Consider the following 19,493-nt stretch of genomic DNA (forward strand, 5'->3'; position numbering starts at 1 on the left):
CTGAAGAGAGGGGGGAGAAAAAGGAACACATATCTTCCAGAAGGATATCCAGATAATTTTGTATCTTCGGTAACACACCACCTGTATTTTGAAATCTCTTTAGTTACAGTAAAAGGTAAAGGGACCCCTGACCATTCGGTCCAGTCGTGACCGACTCTGGGGTTGCGCGCTCATCTCGCATTATTGGCCGAGGGAGCCAGCGTATAGCTTCCAGGTCATGTGGCCAGCATGACAAAGCCGCTTCTGGCGAACCAGAGCAGCACACGGAAACGCCGTTTACCTTCCCGCTGTAGCGGTTCCTATTTATCTACTTGCACTTTGACGTGCTTTCGAACTGCTAGGTTGGCAGGAGCTGGGACCGAGCAACGGGAGCTCACCCCGTCACAGGGATTCGAACCACTGACCTCCTGATCAGCAAGCCCTAGGCTCAGTGGTTTAACCCACAGCGCCACCTGGTTTACAGTATATGGAGGCAATTATTATAGGATTGGGGCAAGATCTTAACAGACTGGTTTCTATACTCCTGCTAATCATTGCAGGGGTATAGAAAGAGGACAGAGTGCTTGTCTTAAATTGCTGAGACCTGGGTTCAAAGGTCCACTGCACCATGAAACTCACTGGGTTTTGGTAAGTCATGATGACAAGGCATGGTTCCATGAGAACTTGGAGAAAAAGTGGGGAAAAATATATAATTGAAAAACATGTCTTATGCTGCTGTGACTTTCATAGCAGACAGTGTGTAGTTTTTTTTAAAAAAAGCCAAAACATTGGTCAATCTGGCTGTTTCACACTTCTTGTGTTGCTGCTCCTTTGACCAGTCAGAGAGGGGCTGCAACAGCAGTTTTAGGGCTGAAGTCTTATGAGCACTTAGGAGTAATTCCCCCAGTGAACACAGACTTATCTCTAAGCAAACCATTCATGAATAGAACAAGGAAAAACTTTCAGAGCAATCCTGCAGATCAAACAGTTTCTATGCAACTGTGAGCAAAAAGTAAAATGTAACATAAGCAGATATTTATTTATTTAAAAGCTTAAACACTTCCTGTTCTGGTCCCTATTCTCCCCCCCCCCCCATGGTATTTTTATGTTGTTACAAAGGTTGTGCACCACTCCCAATCTCTGCCAAGCAATACCAGCAGATTCATTCTTGTTCCTTCCTTCCTTCCTTCCTTCCTTCCTTCCTTCCTTCCTTCCTTCCTTCCGAAAAAAGAACCTTGCTCTAGGGAATGAGGAATAAACATGGTCCAGAGAGTACTGGTAAAACTCGATGTAATGAAGGGATATGAGAAGAAAATACTTAGCAAATATGAGTTAATTGAGGTACGTATAATATACCTACCGTAAGCCATAGGAACAGTTATGACTCCGTTTTGAAATATATCAAAATCCATAGTTCGGCAATACCTTTATTAGGGTGAACCAAACCATTGTAGAATAGGGAACAAGCTTTCAAGTTCTCTTGAACTCCAGGCTAAATGTTTTGTACTGTAGTAGGGAACAGGGAGAGAGAAGTAAAACAAAAGCAAAACAAACAGAACAACAACAACAACAAAATGGCTTCATGTCGGTATGCATTTAAACCAAGTCCCAAGATGGATATTGCAAACTTGACTATATAACTCTCAGCTAGATGCTGCGGGTCACAGGCTACATGCAGGATTCTGTGGCAAATGTTTGACACCTACTTTTGGAAACACCGAATCTAGCAGTTATGCAGACCTGCCTCCAACCTTAAGCAAAACAGTGCCTTTGTTAGGCAAAGAGCAGAAGCAATGAAAAACTTGACAGTATTTATATTAGCAAAGCTGGATATTAATTTTAGATGATGTTGTAGATTTTTTTTAAAAAATCAATTGAAGCCAAATTGGTTAGGATTACCTAGTGGTTGGAAGACATGTAATCTTCAAAAAGTGTATATTTGAAATATGTTTCTTGTGGTATAACTGTCAGTTGCAACCAAACCCTAGTGAATGGATTACTCATTAGGTTTCCAAGAGCAAGTCCCTAGTATACAGGTTCTACATGGGAACAATCATAAGAGCAACTCTTGTATGTGGTCCCATGTATATTTGTACATCTGTATGCCTTTATGCACATACAGTGTCCCTGTCACAAAAAGAGGGTATGGAGTGTAGTGATGTGGAGCAGAATATTTCCCAGCGCTTTCTCTTTCCATTGAAAAAATTCTGATCCCTAAGTTCACTGGAAACAATGAATGGATGACAATTGCAAATAAAATATTAGGCAACCTTAGCCCCTCCAAAGTTTTAGCTTTATTTGCTACATACAAGTAAAGTAAACAAATTAGGCCACTCTCTAGGGCATGAGAAAAATTTCCAGTGCGGACTGAAAATTTTCCAATGCAAATTCCTCTGGTTTTCCAATTCAACATTTTCCAGAAGTCCCTAATCATAACATCATGTAAGGAGGGCTTACACTTGTACATATCTATATTCTTCTGCAGTAGGAATTGTGCCCAAGTTTACATAATAAAAACAACTGGTCAAAAATAACATTAATATAAAGTAATAAAATTTGAAGCAGCATTCAAACAAACTCCAAATTCAGATAAAATACAACGAACAAAGAATAACATTTAAGTGCTAAAGGAAAATAATAAAATCGTGGGAATGGAACATTAAGGCCCAAGCAAACCAATCTGTAAACCACTAGTAATACTTTGGCCACCTCATGAGAAGAGAAGACTCCCTGGAAAAGACCCTGATGTTGGGAAAGATTGAGGGCACTAGGAGAAGGGGACGACAGAGGACGAGATGCTTGGACAGTGTTCTTGACATGAGTCTGACCAAACTGCGGGAGGCAGTGGAAGACAGGAGTGCCTGGCGTGCTCTGGTCCATGAGGTCACGAAGAGTCAGACACGACTAAACGACTAAACAACAACAAACCAATCTGGTGGTACATTCAACAACCAGGGTTTCACTTTCACTTATAACCCACACACCCCACATTTGGTGGGAGTCCTTGAATAAGGTTCTACCTGCTAACTACCTGCTCACCCTGTATAAATGTAAACCATCAGATCTTAAAATGCCATTTTCCCCCTAGCCCTCATTGCTCTCAAGGAAACCATTCCATGAAGCTGCCCTGGAACTTTCTGCCCTTAGTGAAAAACATGAAACACTATACCAGTGAATGCTGTATCTTTTTTATTATCAGTGCCGAAAGCTGGGGAGAATACAGGTAAACCCGTGTGTGAGAACTCCACTGACATTTGACTTGAATCTGAATTATGAATTGTCTCGGCCTGCAAAATCAAGTATTTCTGGAACTCCATCCGCTCAGCATGTTATTCAAGATGATCAGAGCGCAGTCCAGCAGTCACAAAGGTGAGACACCCACCCACACCTTAAGTTCATACCGGTGTTTATTTTTGGTAGTTAAGTCCATCTTCTTGAACTATCTCCATACTATAGTTTCCCCACTTGACTCCACAGAATGCTTTGTACTGCTCCCTGAACCCTGGTCTGATACACTAGTAAGTAAGGTGAACAAATAAGGTGGTTCTTTATGATTTAGTGTAGTTTCTCATCATTAAAAGAAAAGGTCCTTATTTAGAAAGAGGTATGTATAAACACTGAATGTTCTCATTCATATTCCTTGCTTAATTTAGAATACTTTGTGGACATAATCATTACAGTATGAATAAATGTATACTGTATGGGCGCATAGTGGGTATGGAGCGTGTCCCATGGCGCTGCCTCGATGGCTAGAGGTGCAACCAAGGCCCGGGCTGTCTCGAATACCTCGGAGCCGCATAGACTGAGGAAGAGACCCCGCTTCCGCTCATCGGACACTGCCGTCAGTGCATTTGCTTGGAGGAAGCAAGCGAACCGAGCGAGGTATGTGTCCCATGATTCAGAGGCTGGTGCGAATGGCGGTAGAGGCACGAATGAAGCCATGGTTCCGATGCTGACGTGGATGGCGATGGAGGGTGCACAGTGCTCTAGCCAGAACAGTCAGCTCTGAATGTGATTTCACTCAGTGATCAGCTCATTGCGTGTCCGATTCTGGCTGTGCTCTCCTGTCCTTCAATCCCACCTCCGTCGCCAGTGTTAAGTTGTGGGTAAGCAGCAGAAGACACGGCAATTCTCCAAACAGCTCTTTATTTGAGTCAGGACAGAACTGAACTGAAGTGCTGAGCCAGCCTGCTTTTATAGAGGCTGGCTCAAACAATGTAACAAAACATCATTCAAAATTCCTTCCTAAAGTTCCCTCCTAAAACAACTGCCTCGGACCTGAGGGAAAGCTATATACAGTGACTTCAATACATAACAGTATGTATACAATTTGCAGCAGGTACAGGATAGGTTTAATGTTTAAATTTGTGTCTAATAAAATAATGGATTAATAATAAAATATATTTGATTTAACCGTATCCAGCCATATAATGATTCCTGTAGTTTACAGCTGTTGTTGTTGTTATTGTATTACTGTTAGGCCCCAGTCTCAGTCAACACAAAAGAAGGATCACTCTGGAAAACCTGTTGTGAGGCTATTTAGTGCTCCAAGCTACCTGAAACGTAATCAGAGAGGTATGTTTGCTGTTTTTATTTAAAGCAGGGAATTGGTTTGGAACATTCCACTCCTTCCCTCATTTTTAAAAAATACTTCTGCAACTAGGGTTCCCCCAAGCCTGATGGTACCTTCCTTTTCTGTGTTGATGGTTTCATTTTGATTCCAAAAGGATCCACACTAGGAGAATGTGGTCAATATTAGTATGCAATACAGTCATACCTCAGTTTAAGTACGCCTCGGTTTGAGTATTTTCAGTTTAAGTACTCCGCGGACCCTTCTGGAATGGATTAATCCACTTTCCATTGCATTCAATGGGAAAGTTTGCTTCAGGTTAAGTACGCTTCAGGTTAAGTATGGACTTCCGGAACCAATTACACTCATACCTCGGGTTAAGTACACTTCAGTTTAAGTACTCCACGGACCGGCTGGAACAGATTAATCCACTTTTGATTACTTTCAATGGGAAAGTTCACTTCAGGTTAAGTACGCTTCAGGTTAAGTACAGACTTCCGGAACCAATTGTGTTTGTAAACAGAGGTACCACTGTATAATATAGGATATGGGATTGCCTTAAATCTGATGATACCTCTAACCATTCCAGATGTATTTTAAGGCATGCAGAGATGTGTACTTGATGCTTGCACTGCAGTCATCAAATACTGCCCACTGAAGACAAACTCTGAATTATCCCAGTGGACTTCAGTGCTGCACAATTTGATTTTTAATAGAATTTTTTTAAAAAAAATTGCAGTAAAATAGCATTGGTCACTTCCTACAAAGCATGTACAGTGTTACATGCATGTATCAATTGCATATAAAAATAAAAGTTGAGTGGGGACACTGTAAAATAACTGAAACACTGAACACATTGTCAAGGATTTAATTATCTGTCACTTAACCTCTCCATAAGGAAGCATGAGTAGTGGAGGTCTTACATTAACATCACTTCTATTTACACGGTGATCACACATTATTTAAATGATCATGTCCAGTTTGAGCTCTAATAACCCTTCAGTGTTGCATTAGGTGCTCAGAAAGAGCCAAATCCCAAACTTTTTCTAGCCATCCTGTCAGAAATTGTCCTCTGGACTCTTTTTCAGCGGACTGTTTTGACCTTAATGTGGGAAGCAAGAATAGAATCATGTCAAGAGGAGACACAAAGGCAAGAGTTACAGCAACAATTCCAGATGGCGATGGCAGAATATGATTTCTTAGAAGATGAAGCTTTTGAAACTGAAGAAGACGAATGTGAGAATGACAATGATGAGGACTATGATGATTTAACACAAAATGAAGCCCATCACGAAAAAATGATGATTTTACTCTACAAAAAGTTGGATGGAGTGCCTCCCCTTCGAGGGGGGCACGATTGGATTTACTGGAACTCCAGAATGACCACAGGGAAGAAGGAAAAATTAAGCAGAGAAGAGAAGAAGCTCAGGGGTCTGATATGGAGGCCTGGATGGCAAAAGACTGTAAACAGGGGGTGGGGTGAAGGGAAAGTGAAGTTGTGACTGTAAGGATGGGTTAATAGGATTATAACTGGACTGCTGACTATGGAACTTGCTGGATTGGTGGGGTGGAGCCGGTACTCGGGGGGTGTAAGGTTAGTTTGGGAATAGTTATAGGTTTAAAAAGTGAATTGATTCTGGAAAAAGGTGAAAATATGGAGGCCTATAGAGGGGTAAAAATTAGGCACGGGAAGAAAAAATGGGAGTTTGATTTCTCAGTGATTGGACAATAGGCGAAAATGATAATAGTTAGTTTAAAAGTGGTACAAGATATAAAGGTGTATGTTATAAAATATGAACTATGAAACTGTTGAAGATGATAAATAAGGGAGGAAAACCGGGGAATGGGGGGAGGGTGGGGAAGCCCACAAAATATGGTTTAACAATTATGAATTTAACAATTATGATGAATTTTTTTTTCTTTTTTCCTTTTTGTCTTTTTTTTTCTTCTCTTTTTTTTCTTTTTCTCTTTTTGTATTTTCTTTTTTTTTGGTATGACAATAGATGGTTGGATGGATGAACTCCTGCGTACTGCCCTGGTTCACTGGAGCTCCCTGGTGGCAGGGGGGGGCTTCGGGGGCAGGGGAGGGGGAGGAGGACAGAAACCCAATCATAAAATGGACCACTTCTGACTGTTCACCTGCGTGGGATACTTCTGTGGCAGGGGAGGACCCATGGAGGGGGGTGGGAAGAAGGTGGTAAAGGTGTTTATGTATGTACCATCTTTTGTAATTTGTAAAATCAATAAAAATTATGTTTAAAAAAAAAAGAAATTGTCCTCTGGACTCTTTACAATGAGAGCCAATCTCTAAAGGTAAAGGGACCCCTGACCATTAGGTCCAGTCGTGACCGACTCTGGGGTTGCGCGCTCATCTCGCATTATTGGCCGAGGGAGCCGGAGTATAGCTTCCAGGTCATGTGGCCAGCAGGACAAAGCCACTTCTGGCGAACCAGAGCAGCACACGGAAACGCCGTTTACCTTCCCGCTGTAGCGGTTCCTATTTATCTACTTGCATTTTGAGGTGCTTTCAAACTGCTAGGTTGGCAGGAGCTGGGACCGAGCAACGGGAGCTCACCCTGTCACAGGGATTCGAACCGCCGATCTTCTGATCAGCAAGCCCTAGGCTCAGTGGTTTAACCCACAGCACCACCTGGGTCCCTAATCTCTAAAGAGGCAGCAGTAAACAGCATGGCAGTGTGTTCCTTTTTTCGCATGAGGGGAGAGAATCTAGATCTGTGTCTAGTGACAGAAGAGCCAGAGCTGGGGTTGAGTTCGGTGGGTGACCAATAATATTAGAGACAACATCAAAAATGTGATTTATTCACATTTTTATGTTTTTTCAGTGAACATGGAGGCTCTAGATGGAGGTTTCACGCTCCTGAAACTAAAACAAAGGCTTAAACCTGCTCATTCCGCCACAGAAGTTCAGAAAAGACCTGGGAGAGAGTCAGAGGTGAGCCATGCTACCAAGCTTTCCTTGCTGTTTCTATAAAATTATTTATTGAATGATCTAGCACACTTGTATGGTAGGTCGGTCAACTGGCTCTTATTTGCTGAAAAATTAATCGGTGGTGGTGGTTAGTTAGACATTGTTATTTTTGGTCAAAACGTACGTTTACATGATGTATTAAAGAGGAAACCAATTAGATTACCACTGATGGAGTAAATTTGCATGGCTTTGACAGTGTTAAGCAGCCTGGGTTGTTTTACAATGATGCACAGGGTTGCGTAATACACCAGTTCTGTGTTACTGCCAAATGTTCCCATAATAGTCTGCAGAAGAAAGGGATGTTCTCCTTGGGGAGGATAGTGTCGATCATTCTGATTGCCTGCTAAACCCAACTATTTTTTTAAAAAAGGTTATTTTAGATAAAAATAATTAAAATAGGCAAACACTTTCTTGAATATTTATTTAACAAATATATAACCTGCATAAGTAGTAATTTTTGTAATTACAAATTACATTTAGAGCCAGGCACTATTTTTCCTATGAAATTATCCTTAGCAATACAATCCTGTTTATAGGACCCTCTGTTATAGGATCAAAGAGGAATAAATAACCTGCATGTTTTAAAATATATTAATGTGTTCATGTTATTGTCATCCAATACGTGGTTCCCCTTCCTTCACATTTTATCCTCTCAACATCCCTGCGAGGGAAGTTATGCTGAGAGGCAATGACTGGCCCAAGGTCACCAAGTGACCTTCATGGCTGAGTAGGAATTTGAATCTTGGTCTCCCAATTCCTAGTTCAACACTCTATCCACTACACTTTAGGCCTGAGACACCACCCGAAATATAGCTTTACGTTGACTACAGAGGCATTTTGAATACAGAAGAAATGTGACTAGTTCTTGTGTAAATTGATATGGGACAGTCTTGCGCGTGACATGATAAAACCTAACTCAAAGTATTAAAAGAACATTTGCAATTTGAGTCAATTATATCAAAGACATGTTGTCTTCATATGCCTCTATGTCATTTAATTGTAGCCCAAAGTGATATTGCTTGCATAGCATAATTGCTGTAAGTCTGTATAACTGCTTTGACATATGCACAAAAAATGTTTCCCAACAACCAGGCTGAAAGGAAATCTCTGAGTGGCATGGATGATTATCACAGGAGTGTATTTACAGGAGCCAGTCGTGAGGATGGACGGACAACTGCTGCTGTGAGAAAAGGTTGGAGAAAAATAAACAATAAAAATGACCAATAAAAACCATAGTAGCAATTACATAGCACTTTGGCTTCACAAATGCCTCAGTAATTTGGAAGAACCATCTCTGTGAGAAACAGGCCATCACTGAAAATGTCATAGTCCAATTGTTGAGTTTCACCACCAAAGGCTGGGAAAACTAGCGATAGTTCTTGAACTAGCAGCATTTGCCTAAACTGGAAGAGCAGACAAAGATTTATTTCTGTGTATATTAGTCGGTACATCTTGTGCACTTCTTAAAACAAATTTCCTAACCTACTGAGTATAAAATATTTGTTAGAATGTATTGTACTGTTTGCTAGAATGTATTGTACTGTATAGTTATATTTTGATTTATATGTAATTATGATGAAAATAATCAAGATGCTTATAATTTCATTGAAAAACAGTAGTTTAGGACAGGTATGGAGGTTCTCTTTGTGGCTTGGTTATAAGCAGCTTATAAATGACAGAGGCTCCAAGCTGAGCTTTAGTATCTGAATCAGCTCTCAGACCAACCATGGAACCACAGCAGTGCTACCCTGCACCCTCATATTCCCTACTTTATCCAACTTCAAGTTATTATTTAAAATAAGCTACTATGAGTGTTCTCTGTGAAAAGCCACTTTTATCTTGTCTATGCCATTGTATTTGTGAGATGTAATAAATTTCATTGTCATTTCAGGTGTTTATGATGATGCCAAACATGGAGTTGATCAGGAACTGAAGAGAAGGGGTAAAGTCAAATCCTGTACAAATGTCCATTTGTTACAAGATAACCTGAACAAAAGGTAACCAGGAATAATAGTGCACATAGATTTCTTGTTATAATGCATTAGCATAGCATTTAACTCAGTGGTGGCTAAGCTATGGCCCTACAGATGTTATTGCACAACAGCTCCCACCATGCCTGACAATTGGCCATGCCAGCTGTGGCTGGTGCTAGTTCGAGCCCAGCAACATCTAGGCTGTCACAAGTTTTAAAAAATTTTTTAAAAAATCTTTATTGAATTTTGAAAACATTTACATGAATAAAATCAAACAAAATTTTACAAAAAAATTCCCATGCATATTGTATTTGACTTGGATTTTTCTCAGTTTCCCCCCCTACCCCTACCCCTGTTTCCCTCACCCCCCTTTGCTTCTCAGCCTACACCGTGCTACTCTATGACTTCTATATTTTACCGCATACCGTAATTTTTATAATCACTAATTATCTCTCTTGTGTTTCTTCTTCTGTATTTCCTTTTTTCTATGTCTAATTGTTAGAACCTTTAAATTTCTGGTAGGAGATCTGGCTTTTCCACCTGACTTTTTATATAATCTGTAAACAGTTTCCAATTATTTCCACTTTCTTCTGATTTTATTCCTTTAACTTCTTTGTATTTTATTGCCAAAATATGATAGCTTAATAATTTATGTTGCCATTCTTCCTTATTCGGGATTTTGGGGGATTTCCAATCTTTTGCTATCAGGAGTCTGGCTGCTAGTCTGGAGTCTAACTTATTAGACATCTATCTTTGGGCCAAAGACAAGTTAGCTATAACCTGATCTGATTTCTTTATTTTTAGTCACATCTTTATTGTATGAACTGCAACACCAAATTACCGGTAAAACCAAATTGGGAGCCCTTGTACGGTTCCCCAAATAGCGGCCCCCTCTCCCAAGAAGGAATGCATGAAATACGGTGCCAGAAAATATTAATCGATGTAACAAATGTACTACTATGTAAGCTTTCAGGGGCTACCACAAAAAAGCATGTGCAGTTTCACAGCTTTCACCAAAACACAATCAAAAAGTACTTCAACAACTTGGATAAAAAGAGCATACTCTGAGTAGGTGCAGTTTCATATTTCACAATCCCTTTTCATTTTTGCTTGGCTCAATCACCAACTCTTAGCCTAACCACCCTCACATAGCTGTTGAGAAGATGTAGAAGGAGACATAAAATGGCTACAAAAGAGGATGGGGTGATTGTATCAGGCATCAAATTTTGGTTCCTTTAACCAAAGTGATGTATATATAAATGTACTGTATATATAAAGCTCCATTTTGGGAGATACCCCACCCCTGCAAATTAGTACAGCTTCAAGGCTTCAGCCAATCTTAATCTAGCCCGACTATTGCATGTTTTATCAATGCACAAGTCCTACTTGTGTTCAACTACACAGGGGATTGATTCCTAAGAGTTGTCGTCTTAGGCCTGTTGCCACTGGAGAGAAGGAGACTGGAATGCAGAGTGGCATACTTTATTTTTTAGTTTTAATTTTTTTGTAGATAATATAGTAAGGAGTCAGTATTTTCCTATGTCCTTTTAAAATGTGGCTTTTTTGAGGGGGTTGATGGGTTCTTGCGTTTATTTTGATTATGGGGTTTTATATTTTGATTTTATTCAGTGAACCGCCCTGAGACCTCCGGCTATAGGGCGGTATATAAATTCAATAAATAATAACAACAACAACAACCCAGTAAAAGAATAAAGCTGCTCCAAACTTCCAGTGTTCTATCCCAACAGGAAAAAACCCCAGGATTCTTATGGACTTGTGTCCAAATATCTCTCATCAATCATAGTTCTGACTTCACTCATTGGCTATAAACACTGAAAGGCAGGAGCAGCCACTCGCTCACATAAATTGCTTAGTAGGGCTAGAGGCTTACTTTTTATAAATGAAAGCTCATATAATTTATTATACAGCGGTACCTCTACTTAAGAATTTAATGCATTCCGAACGCACATTCGTAAGTCGAAAAAAATTGTGTCGAATCCCATAGGAATGCATTGGGAGAAAAAAATCGTAAGTTGAAGCAACCCTATCTAAAAATTCGTAAGTAGAAAAAATCCTATCTAAACCGCATCCAAGATGGCGGACGGAGCTCTGTTCGTAAGTAGAGTTATTCGTAAGTAGAGTTATTCGTAAGTAGAGGTACCACTGTACAATAAAAATGCAAGGATGTCATAATGCTGTAGTGTGCTTGGCCACAGACAGATGGCACTGTGAACTACTGCACCATTGTAACAGCATTGGAAGGCAAAGAGGAGGGAGACAGGCAGGGAGGCAGGAGGCCAATGCAGGTGGGTGGGTGAGCAGTGATTTATTGATACTGATATATTTTTTTAACTTGTGCCTTCCTTGGGATTCTCCAGATTCTGCTCTCCCCCTTTTGTGCTTGGGTGGTGTAATTTTGGCTAAAATTAGTGTGGGCACTATCCTCAAAATTTCAGAAATAAAATAGAAGGTTATATAAAGTAGCGGGGAGAGGGCCTTCATTTGTAGCAGTTTTATATTGCTCTCCTCCCTATCCCTCTCCTGCTGCCCTGCCATAAAAAATAAGGAATATGTAAGTCAGTGTGTGTGTGTGTGTGTGTGTGTGTGTGTGTGTGTAGAGCTAGTGGTTTTGTTTATTACTAGTGGGACACATAAAATGCAAAGTCAACAAATGCCCATAAAAACAATCGAATAAAAATCAGTAAATATTATTTTGATACAGTATCATTATTTCAAAATATATTTAGATATTATTTCCCAACAATTCATTTAACACAACAACCAATACATCATATGATTCTATTTTATCCTGTACCTTATGGTTCTAGGTAAAGGGACCCCTGACCATTAGGTCCAGTCGCGGACGACTCTGGGGTTGTGGCGCTCATCTCGCTTTACTAGCCGAGGGAGCTTCCGGGTCATGTGGCCAGCATGACTAAGCTGCTTTTGGCAGAGCAGCGCATGGAAACATCGTTTACCTTCCCGCCAGAGTGGTAGCTATTTATCTACTTGCACTTTGACAGGAGCTAGGACCAAGCAACGGGAGCTCACCCTGTCACGGGGATTCGAACCGCTGACCTTCTGATCAGCAAGCCCTAGGCTCTGTGGTTTAACCCCCAGCGCCACCCACAGCGCCTGGTATGCTTCAAAGCCAGTAGTAATACCACTATTAACAACAACATGCTTTTTCAATGTGCCAAGCACCTTGCACAGGTTAGTCTCAGTCATTCTTACAACAACCCTAGGTCACTGTCATTGTCCTCCTATTGCATAGCAGTTCAGCAGGTGGCGCAGGGCACCATGGCACCAGCCCGCCAGGGGGCGCCATGAGCTGCGCCCGCCCGCTGGCCGGCCGGTCCGCCGTGCAGCTGCGCCCACGGCAACTGCGCTGTGCCTGCCCGCCCACCCACCGCGTAGCAGTGCCTGTGGCAGCCGCACTGCACCCACCGCGCTGGGAAACGGGGCGGGGGGGGGGCCGCCGGAGGGATCCATCGCACCACGGCACCAGGGGCGCTTAAGACGGCCCTGGACACAGCATTATTTTTTTGGAAACAAAAGGGAGGAAAAAGAGTTCTGAGCTTAGCTTTCAACACATAACTGAAGGAAGTTTATTCTATAGGGGGACTGAGATTTCCATGGACCATGGACTATAAAACAAAGACATGTAAAGACTCACAAATATTATTAGAGTCAGAGAAGGCATAAAAAGAACTAAGTATTTATTGAAAAGTGTTCTATATTTGTTACATATTAGAACCATAAGGCTGGGACACGGGTGGCGCTGTGGTGTAAACCACAGAGCCTAGGGCTTGCTGATCAGAAGGTCAGCGGTTCGAATCCCTGCGACGGGGTGAGCTCCCGTTGCTCAGTCCCTGCTCCTGCCAACCTAGCAGTTCGAAAGCACGTCAAAGTGCAAGTAGATAAATAGGAACTGCTCTGACGGGAAGGTAAACGGCGTTTCCGTGCACTGCTCTGGTTTGCCAGAAGCAGCTTAGTCATGTTGGCCACATGACCCAGAAGCTGTACACCGGCTCCATCGGCCAATAACGCGAGATGAGTGCCGCAACCCCAGAGTCGGTCACGACTGGACCTAATGGTCAGGGGTTCCTTTATCTTTACCTTTGAAGCATACCAGGCAAATAATTGATCTGGTGGTCTTATCTGAACACATATATACATGCATACATACATTTATATAGCACTGTATCATAAAAAATATATCACAGTGGTTTACAACAATATAAAAACATACAGTACAACCAAACAATAAAATCATAAAAAGTTTTAAAAAACAAGTTAAAAGCCAAAAGGAATGACAAACAAACATCAGTAAACCATTGTAGGAATGCATTCTTAAATCCCTACACAGGCCTGGCAGAATAGAAAAGTTTTTAGCAGGTTTTTAAAATTAGGCACAGAAGGCACTCACTGAATCTCAACTGGCAGGGTGTTCCACAGGACTGGGCTGATAACACATTACTGTACTTTTGAAGAATGTAATATCAGGGGTGGAACTAGAAATATTCAGTAATATTGCTTATTTAATTGTTTGGTGACCACTTATTACTGTACTATCACTTTTTTTTTAAATGCAGAGACACTCTTTGGAAATGTGACTTAACCAATGAGGAAAAAAATATTAAGACCCACTTTGAGGATGCAGTACTGAAAAAGGAGAAGGTTTCTATACCTCTCTGCATTGAGGATGAAATAGAAAAACCAAATGCCAAAGTGATCAGAGCTGGCAGTTCAAGGCCAAAATGTGACGGTTTACCGGTAATATCATCTCCCCACCACTACCACTTCCACCTGTTTAATGGGTTTTTAAAAAAATAAAATTCTATAGGTTAAGAAAGTAGTTACCTTAAGAATTTCACATTCTGATCTCAGTGTTAAGATACCCGCTGGAAGAACAGGTTACATGGTTTGAAAGAATTCTCATTGCTAATTACAAGAATGTAAGGGAATTATTTATGAAGAACTGGTTGACAAAAATGGAAATCCCCGTGGCTTGATATATCAGTTAAATCAGTAGCTGTCTTAGGCAAGAGGTTGCTAAAATACATCATAAACAAATATGTTTAAGGACCAAAAGAAGACATTTTGTGTTGTATATTTTAAAACTCTTTTATTTTTTAAAAAATGGGGAGGTGTATTCAACCAACTACTGCTAAGCATAGACAATTGAAATTAATGAATTAAGTCATGTTTCTAACCTCAATAGGCCTATTCTAACACCACACAGAAAGTCCATTCCCATTGGATAGCAGCTAATCAGCATTCTGTTCAACTAATGCTGACGGTAATATTCAATGTTTTACATTCTTGCCATGTTATATGTTATCTTGACCATAGTCACATGACCTTTAGCAACTGGCTTAACTGACATCTAAGCCCACAGGTGTAATCTTTTTATAGGACCTGAGTGAAATGTGTCACAAAATGTGGGAAAATATGCATTTCTGCATGTTTTACTGCTGAATTAAACCCTCATTGCAACACTAACATCACTGGCAGAGAGCAATGGGAATTGGTATTACAACAAAGATTCTTATGACACCTTAAAGACTAACACATTTATCATCCCAACACATTTTCCCCCCAGACTAGTTTCTACTTCATTAAATCAATGAAATGTAATCTTCAGTTGGCAACTGCTTGGATATAAAACGGGGAAGTTGAAGTTAAATGGTAATGATATGCCAAAAACAACAACACACCACTCTGTGGCTGCATAAACACCATACTTTAAGCACACAACACATAGGATCCTAGAAACTGTAGTTTCTTAATGGTGCTGGTAACTAATTATAGCTCTGTGAGGGGTAAACTTGAGTTCCTGGGATTCTTTTTGTTTCCAGGGGGGAGGGCTTATTGAAATGTATGGTATGTTTACAGCCTATATTTCAGTTAAGAGTGGAAATCTATGCACAGATACCCTTCACAACAGCAGCAATGGGAGATAACACAGATGTTTTTACATTGCTAAGTAAATAAACACCTACAGGGGAAATGGAATATTCTTGTTCCAATTCAAACAAATTAAAGGAACGAAACCTCAATATAAGTTGTAATTTGGCTATCCTGGGAGTGTAGTCATCAGCTCCTGGGGCTGAGGCACTTTGCCGCCCCCCCCCCATGTGTTTGGGTTTTAGCCACAGAAAGGAGGATTTAGGAGTCTCAGTAGGTCAGAGGTCAGCAAACTTTTTCAGCAGGGGACCAGTCCACTGTCCCTCAGACCTTGTGGGGGGCCGGACTATATTTTTGGGGGAGAAATGAAAGAATTCCTATGCCCCACAAATAACCCAGAGATGCATTTTAAATAAAAGGGCACATTCTACTCACATAAAAACACACTGATTCCCAGACCGTCCGCAGCAGGGGCATAGGAAGGGGGGCGATAGGGGCACTCCGCCCCAGGCAGTGCAATCCCGAGGGCGCCATCGTGGCTCCCCCCCCCCCGCACTGGGCACCCCGCCCCAGAACGTGTGCCACGCCCCCAGCCCTGCCCCCGCCTGCTCTCCGCCCCCGGTGCCGGAGCATGAAGCTCCGCCACTGGCCCGCAGGCCAGATTTAGAAGATGATTGGGTTGGATCCAGCCCCCGGGCCTTAGTTTGCCTGCCCATGCAGTGGATCACGTCAGAAACATTAGCCTTTAATCTAGAAATAAAGGAACAAGCAATGCAAGCAACATAGCAGAAGTGGTAGATTCTGATGCTCAAGGAAAGAAGAGACCAGCTTTGATTATGTTCACCCACACTCCATTAAACACCAGCGTGCACACTGGTGGAATTTTTAGATTCCAAATTTAAATACTATTATGTGTTTGGAATGCAAACTGCAACGGGTGATATCCAGTGTTAAAGAGCCATTAAAATCTGAGTATTACTTAGTTGGATATCACCTAATATGTTAATTTGTTTATGGGGATCTTAGATTAGCAAGGATGGAACATAAAACATTTTTCACCAATTAAAAAATGCATGATGCTATTAGATTCATTTTGCATATTAACAGATTAGCAAATGCATGATGCTATTCCTTAGATTCATTTGGCATATTAACAGATTTCTTTTTCTCAACTCCAGTTAGGATTAAGAAGCACTGTGAACAAATCAGAAGACTTTGTTTACAAACTACTATCCCTCCATCACCACACACAAATGACTTCATGTTTTCAAAGCATATAGATTGGATTTTACTAATAGTACAAATACAAAAATGGGGCCAGCATCATACAGTGCCTTAGAATGCTGAGCTTGTATATGGGAAATCTCATTTCAGTCAAATCACTACTTAACTATAAAGCTGTGTGTAGTTTTGGGCAAGTCATTATCTTAGACTTACAGCCTTGCCCATCTCATGGGGTTGTTGTGAAGCTGAAATGCTAGTCTGAGCTCTTTGAAGAATGAGTCATGCACAAAGGAAACTGCTTTAGTATGACTCAGTATGTTAGATCACGGGTCCATCTAATCCAGTATTGTCTACACTGACTGGCAGCAGCTTTCCAGAGTTTCAGACAGGAGTCCTTCCTATCCCTACCTGGATATGTTCATGTCATGAGTCACTTAGTGCCTTTGGGTTCAGATCTGGGATGGCAGACTGGAGGAATGGGGAGGGGGGATTGAGACAGTAGAGCAAAGCCTTTCGGAAGAAAGCTCTTCCCTGGCAGACAATACTGGAACAGGAGTTCTAGCTGCTTCCTACCTGTGCTGTTGGTGGCTGGAGAGACCTCAGAGCTATGACCTGAGGTGGCTGAACTGGATTTAGCGGGCACAGGTCTAATAAGCACTCCCAGGGTCAGACAATGCCTCTGCTGGTGAGAACAGATGCACTTGCCCTAGCAGTGTGCGTGCCTACAGGCTAAACATTCTCACCAAGTTAATAAAGCTTGCCAAGTGGGCAAGAGAACTTGTTGGGACACCTTCACTGTTCTCATATGGTTGTGATTCTGGCCTGGCTCCTAACTCGGTTAACTCCTCCATCCTGTTTGTAGGAGTTTTGGGACTGAGTTAACCCTTCTCTGTTGTTGCCTCTGTACTGTACTCTGCTTTATTAAAGGTCTTTCTCTTGTTCTGCTGCAATGTCTGGGCTGGGAGCCAGGACTTTCAGGGACTGAACTGAACCCCAGGCAACCAAAGTATGAGCTCTACCACTGAGCTAGGCAGAGCATATGTGTACAGAAGGCACGGGTCTAATCCCTAGCATCTCCACGGAGTGCTCCGAGAGAGTTCTACCTAAAATCCTGGAGATTTGTTGCTAGTCAGTGTAAACCAGACATCCCCAAACTGTGGCCCTCCAGATGTTTTGGCCTACAACTCCCATGATCCCTCACTAACAGGATCAGTGGTCGGGGAAGATGGGAATTGTAGTCCGAAACATCAGGAGGGCTGAAGTTTGGGGATGCCTGGTGTAAACCATACTGGGATAGATGGACCAATATTCAAATTTAGTATAAGGCAGTTTTCTGTGTTTATATAATTCTAGAAAACAGAAGTTAAAGGTTTAGGTGACAGTATGATTTTCGCCTTACATACCGGTATGTATGAATATATCAGTTGTGTTGATGTGAAAGGTTTTAACATTTCTCTCCTCCTCTCTCTAGAAGTCAAGTGAATCATATCCCGTCTATTGCCACAATGAAGGATATGTAAAGAAGCATGCATTGAATACATGTCTTTCTATGTATGGGGATGGAGCATTTTATGGTGTGAATAGGAGTGGTGAAATATGCATGCAGCTAAACCCGGTCCTACGAAATAACTATAAAGAATCCATTGCAATCACCAGAAGTAAACAAAATTCTCCCCCGAATGAAACTACAAAGAGGAAGAAAAAGCCAGCCCTGTCTGGGAAACCAAAGCGCATTGCTGTTCAGATTTTATCTGTGAAGAAAGCACCATGTGATGATATCTTCACAAGTTCTCAGAAAGAGATTGTTCAGAAGATGAGTGGAAGTGTCACAAAAACTTTCAGCAGAAATATGGTCCCTGAAAGGAGTATTCCAACAAATTTGCCTCAGCCTCAGAAAGAAAGCCTTGTGGTATGTGGAGAGAATCCATTGCTGGCCATATACCGTACTATTTCATCTAGAAGCCTGATTTCAGGAATAAAATCCCAACTTCCAGATTTTTTTGAGAAGGAGTTAGCTTCCGCCGAAGAACCCCGTAAGAAGGATAGAGTGCTTTTTGTGGACTACATCCCCATCTCAAAGCCAATTCCAGTTCCAAGATCTGGAAATAAACTCGCAAACCACCACAAATCCGTCCCTTCAGCTCGCAGTTCATGCTCATCTCATGGTTATGCTAAAATCATATCAGTGGAAAGCAGCAAGTCTGAAGTGAAGTACCAGGATAATTCACACCAGAAACCTTTTCTGGATGAAAGCAGGGCAAGCAACATGGAACTCTCAGCCCAGTCCCCAACCCAAGAAGACAGTGAGAGGTTAACTGGGCCAACATCATCACTATCGCTAAGGAGCTTTCAGGAAGAAGTAAATAGTAGCCTTGAGCCCCAGAAATCAGAATTGGCCACACATTCAGAAGAGCAATGCGCTGGGTCTGCACACACTCCAGTTATAAGCATACCAACAGCAGAATTTGATGCCTCTGAATCCCATAGGGATCAGAGCATGCAGAACCTGTTACCTGTGGGTAATGAAAAGTAGCATCAACCTCTGAAATGACTGTTGTGTGAAGTGCTTTCTGTACCGCTAATAAATCTGTACAATAACCACTTCCCCCAAATCTGTTGCCACAATGTAGTCCAAAGGGATTGCAACTAGTGAGGGAGGTATCTTTGTCAATATGTAGGTTTATTATTATTATTATTATTATTATTATTATTATTATTATTATTATGAATATAGTAGTTTGGCAGTAGAATATCAGATGCACTGAAGCAGCAAATGTTGTGTGCCATCTGATGTTTTCAGGATGTTGTGTGCCATCTGATGTTTCGCCACATTCTCATAATATGTGAT

General features: G+C 41.4%; 1 protein-coding gene across 1 annotated transcript; it reads left to right on the top strand.

The window, feature by feature from the left end:
• The first annotated feature begins 1,239 nt into the window (after positions 1 to 1,239).
• On the top strand, positions 1,240 to 19,493 carry C7H1orf141 (chromosome 7 C1orf141 homolog). Its single transcript, XM_060277461.2, has 8 exons — positions 1,240 to 1,320; positions 3,179 to 3,348; positions 4,460 to 4,554; positions 7,393 to 7,502; positions 8,631 to 8,730; positions 9,430 to 9,535; positions 14,107 to 14,287; positions 18,117 to 19,493. The coding sequence occupies exons 1-8, from the start codon at positions 1,240 to 1,242 to the stop codon at positions 19,176 to 19,178; spliced, it is 1,905 nt and encodes a 634-aa protein (XP_060133444.2). The 3' UTR covers positions 19,179 to 19,493.

The sequence above is a fragment of the Zootoca vivipara genome, chromosome 7, assembly GCF_965207765.1.
Source record: "Zootoca vivipara chromosome 7, rZooViv2.hap1.1, whole genome shotgun sequence".
NCBI lineage: Eukaryota > Metazoa > Chordata > Lepidosauria > Squamata > Lacertidae > Zootoca > Zootoca vivipara.

What these genes read in the sequence shown, in the direction of transcription:
- C7H1orf141 (XM_060277461.2), top strand. Translation starts at nt 1,240, where the DNA reads ATGGTCCAGAGAGTACTGGTAAAACTCGATGTAATGAAGGGATATGAG. An exon ending in GCAAATATGAGTTAATTGAG is followed by an intron (nt 1,321 to 3,178) that starts GTACGTATAATA and finishes TTTTATTATCAG; the next exon opens with TGCCGAAAGCTGGGGAGAAT. An exon ending in GCAGTCCAGCAGTCACAAAG is followed by an intron (nt 3,349 to 4,459) that starts GTGAGACACCCA and finishes TATTACTGTTAG; the next exon opens with GCCCCAGTCTCAGTCAACAC.